The 25848-nt window shown below is 37.4% G+C and overlaps 1 protein-coding gene across 2 annotated transcripts in view; it reads right to left on the reverse strand.

Moving 5' to 3' along the window:
* SH3YL1 (SH3 and SYLF domain containing 1) overlaps positions 1–25848 on the reverse strand; it is a 43647-nt gene that overhangs the window by 13898 nt on the left and 3901 nt on the right. The window contains exons 2-9 of one of the 2 annotated variants that reach the window (XM_027455152.3): positions 19462–19572; positions 18348–18461; positions 17782–17846; positions 14956–15068; positions 9855–9983; positions 8741–8903; positions 7919–7991; positions 7164–7220 (exon numbers count right to left, since the gene is read on the reverse strand). In XM_027455152.3, coding sequence (XP_027310953.1) covers positions 7164–7220; positions 7919–7991; positions 8741–8903; positions 9855–9983; positions 14956–15068; positions 17782–17846; positions 18348–18461; positions 19462–19572 — 825 coding nt within the window. The remainder of the gene's footprint in view (positions 1–7163; positions 7221–7918; positions 7992–8740; positions 8904–9854; positions 9984–14955; positions 15069–17781; positions 17847–18347; positions 18462–19461; positions 19573–25848) is intronic. The other variant, XM_027455153.3, reaches the window with a different exon arrangement.

Below are 25848 nucleotides of genomic sequence, written 5' to 3' on the forward strand. Positions count from 1 at the left end.
GTATTTGATATTTAGGATATAAAAAAAAACACCTCCTGCTTGTAAGAGTCAATTCCATAACTGTACTTTTGCTGATTACTTTTAAGATATTTTTTCTGCCTTTTCAAAAAACATTTAAATTTTCATTCAAACTGAAATGGTCAAATAAACTATATCAATGTCAAGGGTTTTATTATGCTCAAGATAACATTAATGCAAATAATGGTTTGGATGAAGTCATGCTGGAAAATATGAGATGCAATGCAAAGCATAGCATTCATATTCTGAAAAATGCAGTACAGTAAAGAGAACTGAACAATGTTTTATTCAGGTCAGCTTGACTGTTTAGGAATGATTTTCAGATCTTTTATTATGTTTACAAGATGTTCCACATTTCCACTACACATGCTGAGTTAACATCTCAACCTGAGTACAATGTCTCTTTATTTTGCTTCTTAAATCTCTACTGTCAGATTCAGAAGTTCTGCTACTGTGTTACTGAAACATGCACTGGTTTACCTAATAGCAAGTTTAGCCTTTACCTTACTCTGAAAAACAATTTACAGCCTGAAAACAAACAAAACCAACAGCAAGCCCAATTTCATTCTAGGTAATTTCCACACAGAATCTACACTAACATTTCGTAAATATTGACCAATTAATTTTTTTTTTTTTTCCAGCCTGGCATAGACAAAAACTTCTCTGGACTGTTTAGAAAAAAAGTTAATGAGAAAAAGAGATCTTATATGGAAACATAGAAAATAATATTATTGTACAAGGCATTGTTTGAAGTCCTGTTGACAATTCCCATCACCAATTTTCAAAACTGGATGAGGAACAGGATGACGAAGGATAGAAAGTTTGTTTCCAAGGGAGAAAAAAAAATAGCTTTAAAGAATAAAACTCAGATGAAAGAATCTGAGAATCTGAGATGAAAGAATCTATTAGCAAAGGAATAAAACAGAAAAGATATTTTAGCTAAAGAGCAGGAAAGCATGGGACAAAACTGATTTAATCTTTCCACAAATAAAGTTAGACGAAAAGCACAAAAAGATTTCAAGTCATTAGTAAAGAAAGATTCACAAACTGCTTTCCGCAGAGAAAGCCAGGGAATATCTGACTATTTTAATGTGAAGTCTACCACTTTCATAACAATATGCAGATACTTACAACGTTCAGAAACCCCTTGTTTAGTTTAGTTGGGTCAATAGGTTTAGGGGCTGCTGAAATCTATGCTAGGGCTTATTCTTGACCCAACAAGTATGTTCTCATTGCTATTATGTTACTCTACTACCATTCAGGTAAGAAGCTTCTTGAAATTATCTCTTTTTTTGTAAAAGTGAGAAGTATTTTTTTATATCATTCATAGAACAGTTATTTGCCATACTAAGTTAGTCTATATTGGTGTTTGATTTAATTTTGCAAGGCCTTCTGTTTCCTTTTCAGGAACTGAGTATTTTTCCCAAAACACCTTCTTTGTTCAATCTGACTGATCAACATGATGCAATGCTGAAAAAGCACAGCAAAGGTAGATGCAAGACCCCAGGTCCCTTGGATGGTCCTTCTAGGATAGCGAACATCACTTTTGGGGGAAATACTATTTTTGCCCTATTCACTTTGCTGCTTGTGGAAAAGTATGAAGTGCTTTTTTGAATCACAGGAAATCCTAATTAATTCCCAAAGAAATTATTCCCAGTATTTATTACCAGAGCCTTCCTTTAACACTAGTGTGAATTTTATGTTCAGTATCCTTCCAGGAAATACTATGTAGCATTTCCTCCCATGTCTTACTGGCCTCCCATCAGATGGGAACTGTGTGGTAGACAGGATGTTCTCAAAAACGCAGTCTTCAGACGTAGAAAAAATTTCTAGTTCTTGCCATCAAGATAGATTAAAAGCTTCATCCTATCCACCCAAGAACAACTATAAAATGATTTTCATCTCTTAGATGAGTATCAGCCTTTATCACAAGTCAATCAAGCACTGTGCAATATCCTACAGTCTGGATAGAAATCTTGTGTACCTATCACTTCCTGCAGGTACTTAAGTCCTACTTGGCTTCCATTAGTATTAATGGAGCAGAAATTCCCATAATCCCAATGGCTTTTTTTTTAAATAGATAAATAGATAGGAAAGCAATCTGAATTTGTCTTTGTCCTACTACTACAGCAGAACAAAAATACTATTTAATGCTTTGAAATAAATTTTTAAGCATATATTTCATAAATATGCTAAAACATCAAGCTGTGGGCTTTAAAAGGGCCTCAGACAAAGGCTTTAGCTGACACTAACATATATGTTCACATGAACAACTTCAAATTTTAACTACTGTGAATCAGAATTATCTTTATGCTGCTTAAAAAGAAGCATATACCACACTATCATAGTTAGAGCCTACAAATTGGCTCTAACTTCCTAATTTTTATTCCAAGCCATTAAAAAAAATCCAAGAAAAAAAAAAAAACAAACAAAAAAACCCCCACTGCACTTCACTTAGGTCATATTTAGCATTACACTTCTCCACCAACACATGCACATATCAGGAAGACCCCAATATCATCCTAACACATTTGACCTCAATTTCTCATGCCTCATGCTTTGTTGTATTTTGAGTTAGCTGATTATACGCAGCAAGTTATTTATTTCAGTATGACTAGAAGAATTCCTGCATGCTATGTTTTCCTCTCAGCTTGCCACAACATAAGCCATAAGCAGCTTGATTATCTGATTTATAACATTCACAAGAGTAATAGTATGATCCTAGAAAAGTGATTCAGAGATAAAAATAGTCTCAAAAATAATTTCCTGGGATTTCCTGGGTTTGGTTAGTATTAAGAAAGAGCTCATAAAAGCAAGAAAGTTAATACCGTGGGGACCACCAGATGGATGTTGTATTATTCCAGTAACTAAATACAAACATGTCAGAAGACTTGCTCTTAAAAAAAAAAAAAGAAAAAAAAAAGAAAAAAAAAGAGAGAAACAAAACAAAACCCACAAAAATATACCAAGTCCAGCTAAAACTCAAAAGAAAAAAAAAGTTACTTTAGGTACTTTACATGGGGTTAAGCATTCATGACATTGTCTATCAACTAACTTAGTAAACATGAAAAACCTTAGACTTCATATATCACACTCCATAATTCCATAATTTTTATTTTTTTTCAAAAACAAATATGTATTAGTCTAACCTTCCTATTCATTTTAGGGTCAGCAATCTATTACTGTTCCTCTTCATATAAAATAGAAGGAAGAGATTACACAGTCTGATGAGGGTTCTTGCTTCCAATGTGAAATAGTTCTACTTGATTCAACAGCAAATTTCTGGCTTTTTTGGAAAAGGAGTAATTCACGTACTGAAAAATGAGAAGCTTTTTCTTCCCCACTTCCAACTACACAGCACACATCCACAGTGCCTGAAGGAATATGGACATAATCCAATTTTATCCAAGTGCATTACTTTATTTTACCCACTTTTTTTTTTTTTTAATCATTATCTTTCATTCAAGTCTACTCCACATCAACATGAAGAGACAATGTGAAAACAACTTCATTAACCAGTTAACTTTCTTACCTAACAAGAAGCTAGAATTGTAACATCACAGAGATCATGGAAAAATATGGGAAGTTTGACTGAAAGAATTACTTCCTTTATCAGCACTTCATCAGGTGGAATATATTATTCTGTTTATCTCAAAGCTCTCATACACCCATTATTGAATAGATTTAAAGTATACAAGCTAATACATATGAAAATGACTCTGGGCAAACGTTTCTAAAATATAAGCCAGTCTCAGTGACAGAAATAAGTCACGTTCCCATGGACTATTTCATTTTCAGATCAAAAAAAAAAGGCAAAAAACCACAAAGGTGCCTCATCAAGAGAGGATTTAGGCCCACTTGCATTTCTTTTGTAGTGCAGTTGTCAGATGTTATTTACTTAATCAGTGGATTTCTAAATGTGGAACTGCATAGCTGATATAAATAGCTATATGCCAGATTTCCAGTTAAATTTGAGTTGTTCTAAGCTAATACTAGTTTTGTTAAATCTAAGAGAAGCTTATAGAAAAACAAACGAAAAAAAAAACAATGAATGCTTCAATACACACTTCGTAAAGCAAGCCTATTGTGAAGTTGCAAACACATTCACAGTGATGCCCTCTTTCAGAAGCTCTAAAAGCTTCATTGTTTCACTACACCATGTTAACCGAGCTCAGCAGTACATGTAGTTTGAGGTACTAGTGCAGAGAAATCTAGAATGGTGTCACAGTGCCACTATAGATTTCATCTTTTCTCTGAATTTGATCAGTATCACCCTACTAGGTAAAAGTACAAAAACGCCAAGATCGTAAGTCAGATGGAAACTGAACTGCAGAACATAAGCATAATAAATGAAACAGGAGGTGGTCACAAGTAAAAATGATGATATACTCAGAGAGCTGCAAAGCAGTTTAAGCTTTACATCTCTTGGACTCTTCGTCCATGTAATTTTGTTGGCTTAATTACCAAGTCTGTAACTGGTCACAGACAACCCCATAACATACAAACAAAACAAGGAAATATACAAACCCTAAAATTTTCTTGATAAAATATGCTTAAGGAGGCATAAAGTCTTTCTTAGAATTCTCACAGCAAGCAAATTTTCATAAATTTATTCAACCAGCTTTCATTCAGAGATTATTGAAAGACAATTGAGATTATTGAGATTATTTTATTTTTATTATTAAAATTATAGAGAATTGCATCAGACCTGATTCTTGGAGAACTGTAACCATGAAAAGCAGCATCTCAGTGATTTAGTAAACACAAACTGAGTTTGCCAGAACTTCATGGCACCACTTACTCAGAAAGGCTTGATATTGGCTCAACTGTATTAATGTGGATTAGCAATACATAAGAAGGTTTAAATAATAAATCAATTACAAGGAGTAGAGTTTTGTCTAAATTCAATAGGATTTGGGCTTCCAAAAACCAGTGATGTCTGTGAGCTCACATCTCTAAACTTGCTACTTGTAGCACTATTTAAAATTTGAGAGGAAAAAAAAAATACTTAGGAGAAAGAGCTCATCAGTCCGTTTAGAAATCAAAAGAAAGATCAAGGAAGATCAAGAGGTGATTTGATTGCAGAACAAGTGTCTCAAAGGGAACAAGAGGGAACAAAGTATCTGAAAAGCTGCAGACAAATTAATATGTGAAGGTACGAATTTTTTATGATGTTAAAAAAAAAATCACTCCAACTATCACTGAAGATTTTTTTTTTTAGCTTCTAAAACACTATGATAAATTTCTTGTCTGCCTCCACTTCTTCATCAGAAAGCTTGATATAACACTTCTTTCAGTATACAGGAATACAAACATATGCCTGATGGTGCACTAACAATCTGGTAATATTTTCAAAATGAAAAGTTTCTGCTGAAGAAAGCTAGTTACAATTCATATTCTGATTTCCTCAATTTTTTACTGTAATCAAGTTTGAGAGTGATGATTTTTACACACAATAGTGTTAAGGAGTCAGTATCTGCAGATAGATAATTCATTCAGTTCAAAAAATCCAAAGAGGGCACACATTTTCCTGAAGATAAAATTAAATTTTATAATATTTGATTCAAGTACTTATGAAAGCTAAGAAAGCCAATGCATCCAAGAGAAATCTGAAAACAAACAAAAAACCACCACCACAAAAATCAAACCTCAATCACTTAGAAAATACAAGCACAAGTTCTCAAGATTTTTTTTAAAGCAAGTCCTATGACTTCTTAAAAGCTGTAAACTACACCATTACTTTTTCCTAATTACAAAAAAAATAAAAATAAAAAAAAAGTATAGTGTTACAAGGAGAAGCAGTTGAGTTTAGGAATAGCATTTTGTCTTATAATATTGTATCCATAGACCCACTCTTGTTCATAAATGCTCCCGAAAGAGAACACATTACCTATCAGATGCAAAACTTCAAACTTCACTGAATCACAATACAGGCCAGTTGTTTTTTTTATTTATTATTATTTATTTTTGTTCCAGAATTGCAAAAAGTCTTTTCAAATTATTATTCTTTAAATAAAATTTTGATATTTCTAAATATCTGGAAAAAATTTAGAGCATTTCTGAACCTCATTTTCCAGCTAAGTGCATTAAGTTAAAGGGTTATTCGGTTACATGAAAACACTACTTGCATCTGAGTCAAGCATTGCATTATCAGTTTAGAAAAACATGTTTTTCATGTAACATTCTTCTTGCATTTGAAAAAGATTATATTACATTACCTACCTAGATAACTCAGGTCTACATAAAATATAATTAAAAATGTTTCATCTGCAAGTCTAGCTCTTCGTTCATTTAATGAGATGGATGAATGCTTCAACCTTTCTGTGACTTTTGTAACTGCTGGAAAACTAAAACCTCTGACCATATTGTCAACCTTAGCCCTCTTCCACCCACACCCCAAAACTGGAAAAACTCATCTCCTTTACTATTTACAATCCAGACAAGTTTGTTGCCCAGTATCAAAACTTACCCCTGCACTGGCCATTATACCCACCTACACCTAGGAAATGTAGCTAACGGATCACACGTTTCCAGATGATGGGCTCCACAGCTCAAGAGTTACATTGCAAATACTACAAGTAATATTCACTATTAGAGCTGAAACTGCTTTAAGCTTAACTGAGTCAGAATAAAATACCAAACAAGTAGTACCTTTTTGGTACAATGCAGAGATATCTTAAAAAACTTGAGGAGTACAACCATAGTGGAAATCTGTTTATTCCAGCATCATCAGATATGATCTCTGGAAGTAATTCTTAATTAAAGCAGGAATTAAAATGCCTTGCATAAGGGTCTGGACACAAGCTTGCTATATCATCTTACTTTTTCACTTCAATTGGATGGCAACATAAAACAGTTTTGCTAATTTGGTAGTATTTTTCAAGCTCACTGAATAAAGCAAAAAAAAAAAAACCTTTCGCTGCTCAGAAAAAAGAAAATAAGACTCATCTTTTGTTGGAACGTAAAGCCAAGGAATAAGATGCATATTTATGAAATATTTTCAGGAAAGCATATACAACCAAATCTCATTTTAACACATGGATAATAAAGGAATGTGCAGACGTTGGAAGATGTCTTCCAAAGTACTTTTAGGACTTCTCAGATTCACATTGTATTAATAAAACATGTGTAAGTTCAGTACTTACCCGCAGAGGCATAATTAGTTGGAAGTTCAGGATAAAGCCTGTTTGAACTCTTTTCAGCTGAAAGAAAATTAAGTAGCAAGTTATATGATATACCAACTTTTGTTGTTATATTTCATATGCTGTTTTTCTAACGTGTTCAATAGTTCCAAAATGACTGCAGTTATCTAAGGAGCAGCACAGGAGAAAGAAATAAGGGTCTTGCCTTCTATCCTTGCCCATAGAAATAAACCAAGTTAACAACAGAAGCTGCATACTGCCTTACATTCCATATGAGTATTTTGGCAGGTGAATTATTAGAGTCAAAAATTGTCTCTTCTACTCAGCTGTAAGAACTGTTCAAAGAAACAACAACCTAACACTAAGTTTCTGGAAACCAGAAGTTTCTAGAAGTAGAATTAGTAGTTTCTAGTAGAACTATCACTTTTTACTAAGAAATGTCATTGTACTAAGGGGCTTCTATATATCCAGTAAACACGTATGCTTTACTTGAATAATTACTTGTGTAACTAAACCTTCAGTAGTTTTATAGATCTGTCAGAGAAAAGATTTGTTAATATAAAACAAACAAAAATGCTTTACCATTTATTGCTCATGGCACTATCTCAACATGCTCTCAGTATTAGCTCAAGGGAGAACATATAAAAACATGTTCTCCTACAGACAGCTACTACTACAGTAATTGCAAAATTTTTGTTAGCCTTAATGCTCTACACTTATAAAGAGATTAATTAATCATTATCAAAATGTTTTCTAACCTGGTGGTGTTGGCCCAACAGCAGGTTTATGTGGTTCTGGTCCTGACGTTGGTCTAGCAGGTGGGTCATATACCTAAAACGTATACATTTTTAAAATAAATTGTATCAGACCTGGAAGTAGATTTTAACTTCATACTCTAGAGGTATGTCAAGTTACACTGAAAATGTAAGAACTCAAGAAGTACACTACAGAACTAGTGACATACACATGACTATAGAGCAATTCATGATGGGTTTAACAAAGACAAAACTAAAAGATTGCCCATCAGTAACATCAATCAAAAAATCATCCTCCATAATATTAAGAATTATATTATTTTAAATGTCATTTAACAGAAGCCAGAAAAAGTAGAAAAATTAAAAGAATAGCAAATCAAACCTGGTATGCTCAGTATTTAACTTGATTAGAAATAGGTTGAAAAAACTTTTCTAATCATCACCTCAAATTTGATTATACATTGTTCTGAAAACAAGGATATATAGTTTTTCTAGATGATGTAAAGCCAAACCAGCAACATACTTCTCTAGAACAGCCTAGCAGGGGAATACTGCAGAGTGTACTTCAGTGGGCGTTACACACAGGAAGGTGTCCCTGTCCATGGGGGGGGGGGGGGGGGGGGGAGGGGGTTGGAACTACATGATCTTTAAGACCCTTTCCAACCCAAACCATTCTGTGATGATTTTATGAAGTATCTGCTATGTGTTACATTTGTAAGCATCCAATAGAGATCTTAAGAATGCCACAAGAACACCAACATTACCACTACCACTGATCATAAACAGTTTAAGAGAAAAAAGCCTGTGAGAAAGAAATGCACAAACCCTTCCTTGTACCGTTACAGTTTTTCCTGGATTATTTTTTTGCTCTTCATTCTCGTACTCTTCAGTGAAGGACGCTAGAATCTCATAAAGATCTTCTGCTTGAGCAGGAGAAGGAACATCACCCAACAGGATAGCACTAGCACGTATATCCTGCCCATAAAACCTGATTTAAAAAAAAATAAATAAATAAAAAGAGATTCCAGTTTTTTGATCACTACTATATTTTAGTGTCTAGATAAGCCCACCTTATGCATTTCCCCTCCTCTCCTATTCTTAATAGAGTTTTCCTATTTAGAAGTGACATCACTAGCTTAGCAATACATTCTGAATGATAAATAGCTACTGCAAACTTGATTGCCTACCACCTTATTTCAAAATGTTCTTCACTGGTAATATTTCGTTCCTGGTCACGTAACATGTATCAAGGAAACCATTTAAAAGCCAATCATGCAGCAAACTGAAGAAATACATAACACTTCTAAAAAATGTTTTAACAGATTCCTTAATGATGCAGTAAAATTGTTTAATAATGCATTGGCACTGCAATTTTATGAACTGACATGCTGTCATTAAAATTAGTAATAGTCTTTGCTGGTATTAGCAACACCAAAGTTTTCATAAACACAGATTTACAATACAGCAGACATCTCACAGTTACTGTATTTTAGTTCTTGGAATTATTTGGTTGATATTTTAGGATCTGCAGCACAGTAAAACCATTTTGAATATTTCCACCCATTTGGAGGTGCCTTAAGTAGTTTAAATGTAATAGGCTATACAAAGGAAATCTGCAGCATTTCACAAACTGTTTTCTTAAATTCAGTGACAGTCTAAAACAGGGTTTATTTTTTTGTTTGTTTCAAATGACTTGAAATATTTCTCAATATACAGTAAATATCTCTATAACTACCTTTTTGAACCTAAAGTCTCTTTAAGCATTCACTATCTTTTTAATACCCATTGGGTAAACTGAAAACACCCTTACCTCTTCAGAAACGCTAAAATAAGCATGGAATGGAAAAAGAAAGTAAAGTTGTGAGAACAAACTGAATGCATCCCAGTTCATTGTGTCACTGTTTCTTCACTGAATCCTCTAACTTCAAAGAAAACTTACTTGCGATTGGTTTCTTTCCTTTCAATTAAACAACTTCCTTCCAGAGATACACCTGCAAATAGTCCTCGAGATTTGCAGTATGTATAGACAGCAGCAGAGCTTCTCAGTGAAACATCCCCTTCTAAGTTTCTAGAAGGAAAAAAAAAAAAAAAAGCTTGATAGTCTTCAGTATGGCTTCACAACATGAGCAGCCATAGCCTTTTTATCTTAATCCCACCAAAAGCCTGCAAGGGCTTCACTTTTCTCTGTTCTCACATTCTCTGCTGAATATGCTCAACTGGGTCAGAGGTAAAATCCACTTTCAGTTTTCATTTCGGACAGAACCCAGCACAAAGTAATTAATGTGGGCGATAAGGTTTCCTCCAAAGCACAGAATAATGTTGCCTCATGAGAATACTCTATGGCAGACCTCCTCTTGCATTCAGAAGTCTGAAAAATTACTAACCTTAACACAAGAATTTCAGAAAATTATTAAAATTTACCAAGCCGGCACAATAACAGATAAAAAGTTCATATTGGTTGCTTGTTTCAAATTGTCTTCCAATAACACAGATTCCACATTCTTAATAGACAAATTTGCTACTTCCTTATTTTTTTTCTTGGCCTTAAAGAAGCCCTTTTTGCAGCAATAGTCTCTCTGATTTTGGTCTTGTCTGTCATGGGGAAAGGGGACTGCATTTTTCCTTTTTCTTGTGGCCATTTATACATTTAAGGACATTATCACCTCTCAGTCTCTTCTTTAATCAGCTCTTTAGTCATTCTTCATAGACAGTGTTTAAAAAGCTGTGATTACATTTGTTGCAACATGTAACACTACTCAATATATCCCAATCTTCTTGATTTTATGGTGCCCAAACCAGCACAAAATATATCAAGTAAGGCTTTATCAGACCTCAACAGAAAGATAAGATTACGAAGTGTAATATATAAACTCGAAAAGGCTATTTTACAGCTGTTCCTTCAGGTCACTGATGAAGATTATCAAGCAGGAAAGGTCCCAGAATAGTCTCTTGAGGACTTCCATGAGAACCTGGCCTCTGGATATCATGTTAATCTTTTGACACTGCTCTTCAAGCCTGACGATCCAGTTTTTCACCTATTTATGAATCACTTCTGCCTGTACACCTAAACCACAATGTCCCAACATAGACGCAAGGATGCTGGAGCACAGCATGTTGAACACCTTGCAACACTAATGTCATGCACTGCCTTCCACTGATCCATATATCTATCTCATCAGTGGAACAGGTAGCATCTTATCCTATTTTGTCAGAAAAATATGACAAAATATCAGCAAAATCTTCATCGTAAAAACAGGCAAGAAAAGATACATGCTCCAAGAGAAGAAACTGAGGCAACTGGGCTTGACTAGACTGGAGAAGTCTTAGGTGGGGGGACCCATCAGCAGCTTTCAATTATCTATGAGGAGGCAATGAAGAATATGATGTCAAGTTCTTCAAGTGGTACATGGTGGAAAGACAAGACAATAGGCACATTGAAAAAAAATAAATACTTTGACTGTCTGTAAGGCAAAACTTTTAACCATGAGAATAGCTGAGCAGTGGAGTATGTTTCCCAGAGAGGCTAAGCAGAGGTTTTCAAGACCCAATTGAAATAAAGGCATGAGCAACCTGATCTGAAGCCATAACAAACCTTGCTTTGAGTAGGAAGTTGTACTAGAGATCTCCTAAGGTCCCTTCCAAATTAAATTATTCTGTGATTATATCATCTCATCCTTCAAAGTAAGCTGGCTTAATCACTTAAGCTTTAAAAGTAATTGCTTGGTGTAGTCCTATTTTTTTTTAAACTTATTGCCAGGCAGATCTGCAGTAGCAAAGCCCACAGGTCAATGAAAATAACAGTTCACTCAGGCACTGTAGTACTTGTGCTCTTTATTGAGCCTAGAATCATAGAGAATGGTTCAGGTTGGAAGGGACCTTAAAGGTCATCTAATTCCAAACCCCTGCCATGGGCAGGGACACGTCCCACTAGACCAGGTTGCTCAAACCCCATCCAGCCTGGCCTTGGAACACATCCAGGGATGGGGCATCCACAGCTTCTCTGGGCAACCTGTGCCACTGCCTCACCACCCTCTGAGTGAAGAATTTCCTCCTACCATCTAATCTAAGTCTTCCCTTTTAGTTTAAAAACTTTTACTCCTCGTCCTGTCACTGCACTCCTTGACAAAGAGTCCCTCCCCAGGTTTCCTGTAGGCCCCCTCTAGGTACTGGAAGGCTGCTATAAGGTTTCCATTGAGTCTTCTCCAGGCTAGACAATCCTAGCTCCCTCAGCCTGTCTTCATAGGAGAGGTGCTCCAGCTCTCTGATCCTCCTCATGGCTCTCCTCTGGGCTCCCTCTAATAGGCCTATGTCTTTCTGGTGCTGGGGTCCCCAGAGCTGAACGCCGTACTCCAGGTGGGGTCTCATGACAGCAGAGTACAAGGGGAGAATCACCCCCCTTGACCTGCTGGCCATGCTGCTTTTGATACAGCCTAGGTTGGCTTTCTGGGCTGCAAGCACACATTGCCAACTCATGTTTAGCTCTTCACACCAACCAACACCCCTAAGTCCTTTACCTCAGAGCTGTTCTCAATCCATTCTCTGCCCAGCCTGTATTTGTGCTTTGGATTGCCTCAACACAGGTGCAGGACCTTGCAGTTGGCCTTGTTGAACCTCATGAGGTAGGCACAAGATGGATGGCATCCCTTCCCTCTGACATGTTGACCACACCACACAGCTCAGCGTTAACAGCAAACTTGCTGAGGGTGCACTCAATCCCACTGTCCATTTTGCTGACAAAGATGTTAAACAGGGCTGGTCCCAATACTGACTCCTGAGGAACACCACTCATTACTTATTTCCACTTGGACATTGAGCTGTTGACTGCAACTCTGAGTGCAATCATCTGGCCAACTCCTCATTCATCAACTTGTCCATCCTTCAAATCTGTGTCTCACCAAATTAGAGGATATCACGTAGCAATATCAGATGCTTTGCACAAGTCCAGTTAGATGATGTCAGTTGCTCCTCCTCTATCCACCAATGTTGTGATGCCATCATAGAAGGCCACCAGATTTGTCAGGCAAGATCTGCCCTTAGTGAAGCCATATTGGCTGTCATCAATCACATCCTCATTTTCCACGTGCCTTAGTATGGTTTCCAGGAGGATCTGCTCTGTGATCTTGCCAGGCACAGAGGTGAGACTGACTGGCCTGTAGTTCTTTGGATCTGTCTTCCCATCCCCCCCCACCCCCATTATAAATGGGGGTTATGTTTCCCCTCTTCCAGTCAGTGGGAATTTCATCATATTTGAGAAGTTGTGACAGTTGGGTGACCAGGTCTCCTGTTTCTTTTTTGAGAGGGCCCACAATTTTCCCTGTTCTTCTTTTTATCTCTGATGTACCTACAAAAGCCTTTCTTGTAGCCCTTGATGTCCCTTTGCCAAATTTAATTCTAAAAGGGCTTTGCCTTTCCTAGCCTGATTCTTGGCTGCTCAGATAGCCTGGGAAGAACACAGAGAGATTATCTGTCCTCGCTTACCCCCTCGGCAGGCCTCTATTTTTCTGCTTGAGTTCGGCCAGCATCTCCTTGTTCATCCATGCAGATCTCCTGGTGTTTTCACCTGACTTCCTCTTCATTGGGATGCATTTCTCCTGCACTTGGAGGAGGTGATCCCTGAATATTAACCAGCTTTCTTGTGCCCCTCTTCCCTCCATGGTGTTGTCCCATGGAACTCTACCAAGCAGGTTCCTGAAGAGGCCAAAGCAAGCTTGCTGTGCTCCCTCCCTGCTGCCCTCAGGATCCTAAACTGCACCATTTCATGGTCACTGCAGTGGAAGGCTGCCCTTGAGCTTTACATTCCCCACCAGTCCCTCCTTGTTAGTGAGAATGAGGTCCACCATAACATCTCTCCTTATTGGCTCCTCTATCACTTGGAGAAGTGTGTTATCATCAATGCACTCCAGGAAGCTATGCCCTTGTCTATGCCCTGCCGTGCTCTCCCTCCAACAGATATCAGATTGGTTGAAGAGGACCAGGGCTTGTGAATGTGAAGATGCTTCTATCTGTCTATAGAGGGCCTCATCTTCTTGGTCTTCCTGGCCAAGTGGCTTGTAGTAGAATCCCACTACAGTGTCACCTGTCCTCCCTGTAATCTTGACCCATATGATCTCTATCAATTCTTCATCCATCCCCAGGCAGAGCTCTGTGCACTCCAGCTGTTCATCGATATAGAGGGCAACATCCCCTCCTCATCTCCCCTGCCTGTCCTTCCTAAAGAGCCTGTATCCTTCTATTCCAACACTCCAGTCATAGGAGCCATCCCACCACATCTCTGTAATGCCAGTGAGGTCATAGCCCTGCAGGCATGCATATAACTAACTTGTCTGGTTTATTCTCCATGCTACATGCATTAGAATAGAGACATTTGAGTTGGGACCCTGATGAAGCTGCCTCATGGCTGGAGTTCCTTTGTGCTGATCTTCATGCACTCTCCAGCTAACCTACGACCCTTCTCCAGGCTTTGTGCATCTATCACTGATACTGACATCAAACTGGGAGGAGCAGGATGGATTGAGATTCCCCTCCCCCAGCAACTCTCCAGCTTGGCGAGCCTATGACCGATAGGTGAGAGAGACCAACGCTCTTCCCTTTCTCTGACAGACCCCATCAGCCCCCAGCAGACCAGGTTTCTCAAGCAAGTCCCATGGTCTAAGTAGCCAAACCCCTATAAGTGGCACCATTCCTGTAACCATTTGTTATTTGCCAGATTCAGTTGGCCTTTTCAATCTCCTTCACTTTGACCGGGATGACTGAGGAGCCTATCCAAGCAGTGTCTTGCAAAAATGAGAGTAAATTTCAGAACATGTTCCTTCTGTGAATAAATACCTTTATCAAGAAAGGGAAAGAAAAAAAAAGAAACAAGGAACTAAAAAGTCATAACACTATAATTATGCTACCAAAACAATATGGCCCAGTCAACATACAGGTTGCCCAGCTTGTTTTTTTAAGATATCAGAGAAAGCCATGCAAATATTTATACAGCCTTTAAAAATATTTTCCATATTTAAAGCTAACCCATATTATGAAGGGATTTTACTCACCTCCCCAGAGGTCCAATTGCCACAGTAAAATTTCCTCCGAGTGTAAGGTTCCCTCCCTTGGCAAAAGCTTCTACTGCTCTCTCATGGTTCAATATTATTACTAAGTCTGAAACCTACAAAAACATCAAAAAAAGTACCATGCTTTTTAAGAAGTTTGAACTCCATGGGAGAAGAATCTTCTTTTTTGTGGGAAAGCAGGTGGTAGCATTACAGACATTTCCTTCCCCAAATTAAAAACTAGCTCCAAATTTATCAAAGTCTTATTTCAAGTTAGAATCTCCCATCCTATCAGATAATTACTTCCATTCTTGCAAATGCTTCTTTTGAAACAGTTTTCATAACCAATTTGATCACTTTTCTGCAAGAATGGATACTAAAATTTACATTTTAGTTTTTGAAAACTAAAAATCCTTTCACTTAGTTTTTTTACTTAACTGTATTTTCTTGACACAAAATCAGGAGTTTTATAAACATAACTATAGACACACATATATATAAATCAATATTTGATTTTTTTTTTTTTAAGTCTTGAATTTATGAGGCATAGACAGCCTCTTCAAGAACTATTGAAACACATAATTGGAGAGAGAAAGTATTTTTGAAAGATAAAGCTCAGTAAATACACTACATGCATTAAAAAAACACGACAGATATGGGTGAATTCAACATTAAACCCGGGACTCCAGCAGTGCCAGCTTTTTTCAGAGTTCAGCAAAGTAGATTATACTTTTGCAGCTTGCTTTTTTCAACAGATGTCCTGTGTACCCAAGGACTACTGTGCCTGATCTTCCATCAGATGGATGTGACTGAAAGTCAGGTACAGAACAAACTTTCAACTTACCCCAAATTCCAAACAGTGACAGCAGGGAATACAAGAGGAAATACCAGATTATTTGCAAAACAATTCTGGCCCGCGAGTATTACGCAGTGCAGGAGGCCTATGTTATTAGCCCCTTGATAACCTCCACCCCATCCCAAACAAAAGACATCTGACATGAGTAGTTTCTGAATCATCCAGGGATGGAGACAGAATGTCACTCAGGATGCTGCTACCTCCTTTTACCCATACAGATAATGAATCCACAGCTAAAGCTAAATGAATCCACAGTGATAAAACCCTCAAGGAAAGCACGAATTTTAAAATTGGTGTTTAATTTGAGGTACCGAATTTTTTCATTTGGAAAAACTTTATGCAAATATTATGACTTATGAAAACTGTGATTTCCTTCTTAATGTTTAAAACCATCCTTAAGCACAAATACAACTATGTTAATTATGATCTCTCCTACAGGAATAGGATTCAACCAGTTTCTACAATGTATAAGTTCTTAAACTGCTAAAACAGTGCTGAAATTGGAGTCTGGACTCCTAAGCCACTCAGGTATTTCTGAATAGCATCTCTCCTCTAGAAGAAAATAAATTCATGTTATAATAATGCTAGTAAGAAAACCTTATTTTGTAAGCTGGGTGACTAAAATTTCAAATGAGATTGCTCAGAAAAAATGTCCTCTTGGAAATAGCTTGTGTATTTAAATTATTTTAGTAAATATCAGTAGTAAATGGTTATATTATCTAAAAGACCAGATGGAGATGATTAAAGCAAAATTTTCATTGATTTATCAAAGCATCTAAAGAGTCTGTTTCATTGTCATAAAATGAGAATGTACAAAAAACCCTGGGGCTCATCAAACTCAATGTTTTGTAATGTATTCAGATCCTGCAGTCATGAAAACCAAAGAAAAACCCTTGCAAAAATTAGTAATTTTGTATTCATAGTGTTCTTCAAAAAGTACACGGTAATAATACCCAAGATCATGCAGTGAACAATGAGGATCTAACAAAATATCGAACAGTTGCTCATTATGTGAGTACCAGGTGACCAGTTGTCAGAAGAGGGGTAACTGGGGATGCATGAAGCATACTGGGGGCTCCTGTGTACCATCCAGATCAACTTTACATGGATTCTTCTGAAGAGCAGAATGCCCATAGCAAGAGATCTTGCTGGCAGAATACTGTCATATTTGATTTCATTTGGGAATCAGTGAACAGAGGCTAAATAGAAAGAAAATAGAAGGATAGGACCAGAGGGCAGGGTGAGAAAGAGGAGGACAGATGGCAAAAATGTTTAAGAAGCTGTGAGGAAGAATAGGTACAAAGAGGCAGAGGGCAGCCAGGGCACAGATCAACAGGATTCCTCTGAACACACTGAACATCTCTCCTTTAAGTGCTTCTGCTGGCTGGAAACTGACTTTTTTTCTGTAGCATTTCTTTAGAGGAGGCACCATCAGTTTTGGTGCTCCCAAACTGAAGGGTGATACCAAGAATCACAAGCTTGAGTAGGGAACACAAAGTATGGTGGCATTAGCTAGGCTCCGTTTTACATCACCTTCAGTTCCTTTCAGCATTTATTGCTAGATGGAGTCCTTGTGGTCTTTAACAAAGTACTTGACACACTTAAATATAGTATACTTTTAATTAATTCCATTTGGCTTATAATGGAATGCTGACTTGAATTTTCCCATTAGGGAAAAATTCAGTCTTCTATAAGTGAGAAATCAAGGAAATAAGGGAAAAGCTACTATGTATTTATTTATTTTTAATTTCTTCATGCAATGAGATTGATAGGATCAACCTCCCATATTTAGTTTGGCTTGTATAAATCAATCTTAGAATTGCATCCCCCACCCTCCTTCACAGAAAACTAGATTTCACTCTCTCACCAACATTTAGATCTTTATCAATGCATTTAATTGCTTGGAAAAAAAAAAAAAAAAAAGAAAATCAACAATAAACACACTAATAAATACTTCAAATGCAAAGTAATACCTCAATTCCAATTTCAAATCCACCACCAAGGCCAGCAATTCCTATTGCAGAAGGAGCAGACCAGGCTGTTAAGAAAAAAAGTACAGAAGTTTTACTACATATTACAAGAAATACTTATATGGTTATTGCAGTTCAAAAATGCTAGCAAGTTCTCCACTTGAAATTATATTCATACATAGTAGAATGCAATCACACAACCATAAGGGTTTATTCCACTGGTAGGAATGGAAGAAATAGAAATCCTCATTTAAACAAGTCTCTATGTTACAAATTTATCATACAGTTGTTCATTACTGGACATAATTCATTTTTAAAATTGATTTTATACTATGCTTTTACATTTCATACTTTGATACAAAGATACTGAGAGCATTTACATCTGGCCAAAAACAGGTATAGAACTCTGAAAAAAAGCTTTCCAACCAGATGATGTCAGCTACTAGCTTGTTTTATGTTACAAAAAGAAATAATGAAGAAAAAAATATGTATATATATATTTAGAGAGAGAGAAGTTAGAAAAAGTTCTTCCATTTGTACTTAATGGGAGAATTAAAATAATGACTTACAACCATTAGGAAGACGAGCTAATACAATTCCACTTCCACCTCGAGCAGTCACCAAAAATCCAGCTTTGATAACAGACAGAACTGCAAGGCCTTTGGCTTTAGCTATCACATGGGCTGAAAAAGGAAAATAATTTATTAAAAATCTTGTAATCAAAGTTCAAAGAATGGGAAAAAGGAAACTTTACTTTTAACAGTTCTGATCACAGAACAGTCAAATAGTAAAAGCAAGAACTCAAAGAAAACTGCAAGAAAACTGAACTAACAATGATGACACCTCCACTCCTCAGTCAACCACTAAGTTAGCACTGTGCAGATCTCTGCACTGCCACAACTGCTTCAGCTATCCTGGTTAGCTCACGCTGAATTAGCTCACTTATTGCCATGAACACTGTCTGGGAACACCCTTGTCAAGATAACGAGGCAGTGAATAGTTGACAACCAGTGTCTCTACAGATTTTTGGAGGAATGAGGTCTGAATTTAAATCAGTGATACACAGCAGCCTAATCAGCTTATATCATTAGACAGTGTTTGTGTCAAATACAATGTCATCATCCTGCAAGCCTTATTACAGGCCTCCTGGAACATAGTAGTTATAAATTCAAAGCCACAACTAGCAACACCTGGTGAAGGAAGGCACTAGAAGAAACAGAATAACCACGGCAGAAATAAAGAGGACAGCAACAAATAATGGTGCTTAATCGGTATCAAAGGAGAAATGCACCCTGTTCTTTCCTGCAACTTCCTTTCATCTAGGTAATTCTGATAAACACAGATATTCAAAAACTACTGCTACTGTTCAAGGTTCTCCTTATGAACAGACATTCACAGGGTGATCACCAGACACTCCACCCCAGAAAGAAGCCTTCCTCTGTGGATACCCTATGGCTATAAACATGCAAAATATTTTTCTCAATAAGCAATATCTGCCTAGAACCCAGCAAATTGAACCCCTTTACTTTCCAAAACTTTCTGCAGAAGTTTTAATGGCCCAGTTCTTCATTCCTTCACAAGTTAAAGTCAGTGGAAACAGAGGACATTGGTAAAAAGAGATCGATTTCAACACAGGTGAGAATTAGAGGCTTTAGTTGAATTAAAACGTGTTTCTTTACTCACGAGGTATGATTTTATCAGGTCCATTTCTGGAAGTTATTTCTGTAAATTCTCGTAATATTTTAGCTGCTTTTTTAGCTTCTGACTTCAAGTTGGAAGGTATAGGATTATTCACTGTAAAACATGAATGAAAGAAGCATATCTATGATCAGTTCAGGATAACAAAATAAATCAGCGTAACTCTATGGGAAAAGTGACTACTAAGCAGAATCAATTAATATTATGCAACATTATAAATATCATTTTATGTATGAATAGTAACATTTCACCTGTAAAACTGCAAAGAGAGGCCTTAAAGCAGATTAAAATATATATATGAGTCAGTCTTGACTGTTACATTTACTAAAAACCCTCAAAACTCTCACTTAAAATCTTGTATTCTTGTCTGGAAATAACACCCACCAATTGCAAGTTTATCAGCAACAAATTGTCCCAGTAGTAAGCACATAAATTGTCAGATCAAAGGTCCACATAGCATCAGGCTCTGTCTCTGAAAAGAGCTAGTCACAGTATTCCAGTAAGAGTCCCACTGTTTCTCAGTTTGAAAAAGCATGGAAAAGACTTCATGCATAGAGAAGTAACTTGCAGTCAAAAGTGGCCTAGTTTTTGTAATTAGTGTTCCCTGAACATTCATTTACCTCCTCATTCTGGGCAATGTTCCCACCTAAAGCCATGAAAGTGAAGGCTAAATATATTTTGAGAGGAAGTCAATGAAGCTCGAGGAGCAAGTCAGCTCAGACTAAGTGAAGCACCTAGGGCAAGCTAGCAGAGTTTCTCTCCTGACTCTTCTGACCAGAACTGGAGTTACACATCTACTTTTCAGTGAAGTATATCCTCTACTATGTTCTGCAGTCAAGAAAGGACACTCCCAGAGCAAGAGAGATTTTGACAGCTGAGACTCTGAACTACCCTATGAAAGCTTGTAGCAATGCTTGGCTTTGGTAAAAACACAACACTGGAGAGTTTGAAGTGACAGAAGTCATCACAAGGTTGTGCAAAAGTATTGATCTCTGAGAAAATAAGGAAAGATGCATGGAATGCAAGAGCACATTGGGCTGTTATAACCAATAGAAGACGTGAACTCCACCTCCCGATCCCTTCTGTTTGTGTTCAGAAAGTTCAGATGATGGCCAGGTCTCCAAGTGTGGAGACTGGAGAAGGTAAAGCACTAAGAGCTCATGACTTTCAGAAAAGCTGTTGGCACATGCAGTTTTCCCAGGCTGTTACTGCCCTAAAATTGAAAGCTGGCTTGCAGGAGTTCAGAAGGTGTCTCTTCCTTGGTTCACCTGGCTGGAGACTGGCTGCATGGACCCCAGCAAGAGAGGACAGTGCAGCTCAAGCGAAATATTAAAGGCTAATTGCTTTTGGTAGATGAACAAACTAGATTAGAGCAAATGTCTCCATTACTTCTGTTGCTTGTACTTAACATCATATTTTCAAGGTCAGAGGGAAAACATTACCAGCATGTTGTAAGAACGAAACAATATTTTCGATTTTGTATGTAGAAAGCATACAAAATGTCGATCATGACAAACATCTTGCAACACCAGTCTTCCCAAGAAGGCATGAGTAACACTTTCAGCTTGCTATAACTTACACTTCATAAGTAACATTGCAACACAGTGCATGCCATTGCATAATCAGGTGAATGCTTCAGTATGCAGGCTTTCACTTACTGTGTTTTGCGAGTCGAGAGGTCTTGATTTTGGAAAGGGTTACTCATGCAATCTTCCCCAGATACAAACTTCATGGTACGGTTCAGTAAGATTAAAAGAAAAATGAATTAAATGGAAGACATGACTTACTTTAACTCTGGTAAATGGGACAGTTGCATGCCTGGCCATGCCAAACTCCTAACAAAGTCATCAAGACTTTATGAAAATAACAGGTGTGCACACTGACAATTGGAGGTGAAAAACATTACCGAGCAAAACCAAGCATTAGCTTCTAGATTACAGAGAAATAAAATATACCTCTGTGCTTCTTTACTATTCTTTATCTTCACATGCATTTCCTCCTCTCTCCACCTTGCTTCTCTTTGGCCAACCTCAGATTTTGGAGGAACATCTCCAATCTGATGGTTCTTAGTTTCAAACGGGTCAAAAAAGGCTCTTACTTCAAGCACATCAGTAGAGAAACCTCTCTTCAATCCCCTCCCCAGGTCTGTCTACTGACAATAAAGTTTTCAGATCTGTAAGTCTGCAAACAAGAGATACGTTAAAAAAACAAAAAAAAAAAACAAAAAAAAAAAACACCTTTTCCACACACATTTTCGGATTCAGAACTGCTTCAGAAAGACCTTATGGCTACCAGAAAAAGCATGTGTGTGTTTATATGCACACAAGTGTTACTGCTTAATTGAAGACAATTTAAAGCTGATCTTCATGAGCCAGCAAAAGCAATACTGCTACCACCTCACTGTCTCTTCAACTCCGAATAAAGAATCAGTTTCAAAATCTTATTGTGGTCACATCTGTGGGGCAGGAGGGGGGATATCAAAGCAACTACTTCCAATCTTTACACTGAACATTTCACAAGATCCCTAGGCGGTCTCCGTCATTTTCTGACCTGGGTTATTTTTATCCTGGTGTTTTATCTAGGATCACACTGGAGTAGTGCAGATAAACATTTTACTTCCAGATGCAAGATTTGGACTGAAAAATATTGCCTGAGCAAACTGAAAATTGTGGATTTCTGCTCCTGTTTCTCTAAAGGGGTATTTTTTGTGTGAAATATTGTAGGGTTCCTCTATTGCCAGGGAATAGAGAAGATGGAAAGAGATTCCTCAGCCAGCCATACACAGGCTTAATTCCCATCCTCAAAAATCACCAGAACCACCACTGTTTCCTTACTTCCATAACATTATGCAGATACTAAGGAACTGGCAGGATGCCTACAGGGGGTCTCAAGGAAACAACGAAAAAATGTTTGCTTTTTAAGCAACAAAACACAACCAACCAATCCACAAACTCACACCCTGACCTTAATTATGGATAATATCATGCTTGATGAAGCCTGGCTGGACTCCCATTTTTATAAGATTGCTTGCACCAGGCTGCAATGCCATAGTCAAAGAAATCTGATCTTTTATCGCTGAAGGAAGGAGAACTGGCTTTCCTTCTCAGGCTCTGCCACAGACAAGATTTTATTGGCAGAATTCAAGATTAAATAAGGAAACTGACAATAATAATCAACAAATAGAGCATTTCATGGCTAGATATATAGCGTGGATAAGTCTTCACTGTCAGATTATAAATGTATCAGTTTCATGAAAATTTGTCCAAAGCCAAAGAACATTAAGCATTTGCCATTAAAAAAGTGGAAAAACAGTCGCACAAGTATGTAAAGGACAATCCAAAGCTAGTTATTTACTAGTTTATAAAAAGTACATGGAAGCTTTTGCACTACAAAATATTTGTGCTTGCCCCAAAATACAATGAAATGACTAGAATCTATATGGAAGGTTAAGGAAAAAAAAAAAATCAAGATTTTTGCTCCTATTTTAATTGCTGTCAATATTTAATTTAATAAATAGTCAAAGCCATAACAGGGATTTCTGTGATGTGAAAAATAGTTAAAATTTCTGTTCACATACCAATCTGTCCTTCTCAAGGTTACATTATGATTTGAACAGTAAAAATCTTCTCTTAAAACCTACGTAAACATCATCGTAATTTGTTGAACTATGGAAGTTATAGAAATATCTGCTCTTTAATACAAATACTGTATGAAATATTTAGGAGCAAGCAGAAGCTCCACGTTCGGTTTATCCCTCCAGTAACGTAAGGAATAATCCTGTACCACTGTCTTCACTATTAGCTTTTAAGTATGCATATGTAATTGTCTGTTTGGTATTCAACCGGTGCTCAGGAAAGAGGTAACGAGAAGCAATGAGGCAATAATGTCTATCAGGAGGATACACTGAGTGACGGATTTGGAATGCCGTGACCAGCAAATACTCAACTGGGAGCAAGCTTCATTTACACTGCTGCTTGTTGTTGAAGGGAGAAGATATTGAGCATATGTGAATCAGCAACACAAAGCCCCATGGGGGAATATCACACCAAAATTGATTAACTGCTTAATTTGTAAGCTGATGAGGCAAGTGCGTCAGCCTCTAATTTACATTCTGACTAACAGTAATAATGTGTTGGCTGAACATTTGGTGAAATTATCTGAGCAAGGTGTAATAAAGAATAAATAAAGCCTTTTTACTTAAAAGCTAGAACTAATTCTGTTATAATCAAAATTCTGCTGAATATGAACAGATGAAATAAAGCTGGGTGGCACTGTAAGAACCTGAACATCAAGAAGTAGTTTCAAAGGAGACTGACGATAAGTATAGACAAAACCTACATGCAGACTTCATACCAAAGTCATCCATGTATGTATGAGCTTTGAAGTATTATGGCAGAAGTAATTTTTAGTTTTTCGTTACTAGAACAATTAAAAATAATGGCACAAGTCTCATGCAGTAATTTCGTCTTTACTTTCACTTCACTGGACAGTTCAGAAACAGCACAAGAATAAATTAAAATACAGCTGATTTGCAAAATGCCCATGGTTAGAGCAATAGCATCAGCCCCAAAAAGCAAGTATGAACAAAGAATGATTAAGAGTATTCATAAACATGACAACAAGTCAAGAAAGGTTTAAGGCAGACATTGTAGGGGAAGGAGAAACCTGAAAAGCAAGACAGAGCAGTGTTGGAGAAGAGCCTAAACAAGACATTTCAACTCAGCATTACAATTAGGGAGATGAATGTCATTTTGGTTTCACTAACATGTAATATTGTGGTACTGTGGTAGCTAACTCCAGCCTTGGGATTCATCTGGTAACAAAGCAACATGCAAGACATGCACTGCAAGCATTTTGTCTAACCCAAGAAGAAGTGAGGTGGATTTAGAGCAGTGGCCAAGAAGCACATATTAATGGGCAGACTACTAAATGGATCTCTGTCAGTCTCCCTCCGCTTACTGCTTTCAGTACTGAAAGCCAATGGCTCACAGCAAAGAAGCCCAGATCAAGAGTCAAGAAAAGATCTGCAGAGTCCAAGGAGGTGGTGGTAGAAGCTGAAAAACAACCTGGATCAAAAGGATGAAATAAAATAAAGCAACAGCTACCACCTTTAGTTGGGACCCACCAGGCTCCAGCAGTCAGAGCCTGAGCTCCATGCTCCTGGTTTTGGAGCCAACAGCAAGAGGCAGAGGTTGTCTCCTTGCGAGAATCCAAGGCACATGAAAGAGGAACGCTTCAGAACTTGCATCATCCTGCCGGGAGGCACTACCGGTGTGGCAGAAGGAATCTGAGAAAGTGACTGAGGGAATGAGAAAGTAGCAGCCACTGACAGCGAGGTTCATGCTAATTGTGTATGTTGTATAATTCTGTCAGAGGCATTTAGAGAACAGTAAGGGAGACAGAAGACGACAGAAGACATCATGTAAGGTGATGGAAACAAAGCTGAAAGGTAGAAAACAGGCCCCCTGCACAGCAAAGCCTATTTACTAATCCTATAGTAAAGGATACTTTACTAAAGCACCAGTACATTGGCAGGAACTACACAGACTTGCAGAGCCGCCCTAAGACTGGAAAGCCAATGTGTGCCTTTGCAACCCTAAGGTGTTTTGTACTATGTGTTTAATACTTTCCTTTCCCCCTTGATACGAAAGAAGACATTAGCCAATGACCTCTCCGAAAGCAAGGCAAGATGTATTGGAAATGCAGTAATTGCATACAAGAACATGTCCAACAATAAGCTTAGCCTCTGCACAGGCTAGCTGAATAAACTGGTATGAAACGTGGTAAAAGTATTTATATGCTAGTTATGTTAATATCATCATGGCCAAAAGAATACAAGTTTGTTGGTCAGAGATACTGGTGCTGACAATCTGCCTTTTCAGGCTTGGCTATCAGTTACGCGTGCACTCCTAGAGCACAGGAGCTTTTTTTTTTTTTCTCCCTATAAAATCTCCACTTTGTTCATGCTAAAAAAGCATGCACACAAAAATCACACCCATGGTTTCACTGTGTGTGTATTTTTTTTTTTATTACTTTTCTCCAAGAGGAAAGGACTTCACTAATCCAAACATAAAATGTACCACTTCGTATGTTATCAGTCATCAATTCAACTTCAAACTATTTCCTTGAGAAGAGTCAAGAAATATGAAAACAAGCAAAAAGAAAAAACAACAGTCAAACCCAAACACCTATAATACACAGCCACCCACATTATCAAAAGCTTTTGACGAGTTTAGTTACCAGCAGTTTTGGTACCAAAGTCAGTTTGGAGCATCCCTAATCCCCTCTCATCTCATAGGAGGATGAACCAGATCTGTGATGTGAGACAGATTATATATGGTTATTATCATAGTGACATAGCTGAACAAGAGG

The sequence above is a fragment of the Anas platyrhynchos genome, chromosome 3 (assembly GCF_047663525.1).
Source record: "Anas platyrhynchos isolate ZD024472 breed Pekin duck chromosome 3, IASCAAS_PekinDuck_T2T, whole genome shotgun sequence".
In the NCBI taxonomy this organism is placed as follows: domain Eukaryota; kingdom Metazoa; phylum Chordata; class Aves; order Anseriformes; family Anatidae; genus Anas; species Anas platyrhynchos.